We start from the raw sequence: 1,466 nt of genomic DNA on the forward strand, positions 1-1,466 counted from the left end.
CTGTTAGGCTACATCGAGGACACTACTCCAGCATAGTTAGGCTACATCGGGACACTACTCCAGATAGTTAGGCTACATCGAGGACACTACTCCAGTATAGTTAGGCTACATCGAGACACTCTCGAGGACATAGTTAGGCTACATCGAGGACACTACTCCAGGATAGTTAGGCTACATCGAGGACCCTACTCCAGTATAGTTAGGCTACAGTATCTATACAGAGTGCTGACAATAAATACAGGCATGATATTCCAGCCATAACAGCATTAATATCAGGCCTCCTCAATCAGAGGGAATCCCATGTGAATGACAGCATCATTCCTGGTGTGCTGAGATCATGAGGATGAGGACATCTTCTTGCCGACGGGATTCATGTGTAACGGCGTGAGATGCAGTACCCTCACTTTCCAGTTGGTGGTGACATCATTCCAAGTTCAGTGACAATGACGTCACTTATGCTGCGTTCAAAGCAACTGGGAACTCAGAAATCTCTGACTTCAGTGCGTTCAAGATAACTGTTTTATTTTTTGAACGGTCATCCTAACTTGAAATTCCAACTCGGGCCTCCTACAGCACCGACTTTCTGACCTGAAAATCWCTGACGTCATGATTTGACCTCGTATTTTTCCCAGAGTTCCCAGTTGTCTTGAAAGCACCAGCAATGAGGAACTGCTTCCCGGAAGGAAGATGCTTCTATGACATCACTCTGTCAGTCAGTTAGGGTGGAGTCCAGCCAGCCCAACACCTCCTGGAGTCCCTGGCCGGAACGAGCGCTCAGTTCCAGGGTCGTGATTGGCTGGGTGGCAGAGGCGATGATGTCATCCATCCTGAACAGTGACATCATCTCTACGAGACTCATGGTACAAGGGAGGTCCCTGAAGGAYGAAGGGTGGGAGGAGAAAGGGTTAGACATTTGCAAAGCGAGGGAGAGGRACTGTTTAATTTATGTAAAGGAGGCAAATAAAGTTGATCTCTACTAGACTCATGGTATAATGGAGATCCCGAGGGGAAGAGTGGGATGACAATCAGTCAGAAAATGTGCAGGGAGGGAGAGACGCTTTGTTGACAGTCATGCAACGCGGTGGGGGAAAAAGCATTTAAAGTGGGAGTATATTGGGAGGAATTAGATAGTCAGGTCCATAAATATTTGGACATTGACCAAGTTATTATTTTATCTGTCTACCACAGCATTTTGGAGTTGAAATMAAATAARGAATWTGAGGCTGAAAGTGCAGACGTTCAGCTTTAATTTGAMGGTCTTTACCAAAAAGTAGTTGGYCAATTGGCTGCTCAGCTGTTTCATGGCCAGGTGTGTGTTAATCCCTCATTAGTTTATTTACCAGTYAGCAGATAAAAGGTRMAGAYTTGATTTSAAGTGTGGCATTTGCAATCTGTTGCTGTTAACCCTCAATATGAAGTCCAAAGAGTTGTCACTGCCAGTGAAGCAAGCCATCATTAGGCTGAAT

At 45.4% G+C, this 1,466-nt stretch overlaps 1 protein-coding gene across 2 annotated transcripts in view; it reads right to left on the minus strand.

The window, feature by feature from the left end:
• Positions 1 to 137: 137 nt before the first annotated feature.
• LOC112079300 (ADP-ribosylation factor-like protein 16) overlaps positions 138 to 1,466 on the minus strand; it is a 5,084-nt gene continuing 3,755 nt past the window's right edge. For both annotated transcript variants that reach the window (XM_070442282.1, XM_024145290.2), the window contains exon 4: positions 138 to 875. In XM_070442282.1, coding sequence (XP_070298383.1) covers positions 819 to 875 — 57 coding nt within the window. In that variant the 3' untranslated portion in view covers positions 138 to 818. The remainder of the gene's footprint in view (positions 876 to 1,466) is intronic.

Source organism: Salvelinus sp. IW2-2015, unplaced genomic scaffold (assembly GCF_002910315.2).
Source record: "Salvelinus sp. IW2-2015 unplaced genomic scaffold, ASM291031v2 Un_scaffold7554, whole genome shotgun sequence".
Classification (NCBI taxonomy): Eukaryota; Metazoa; Chordata; class Actinopteri; order Salmoniformes; family Salmonidae; genus Salvelinus; species Salvelinus sp. IW2-2015.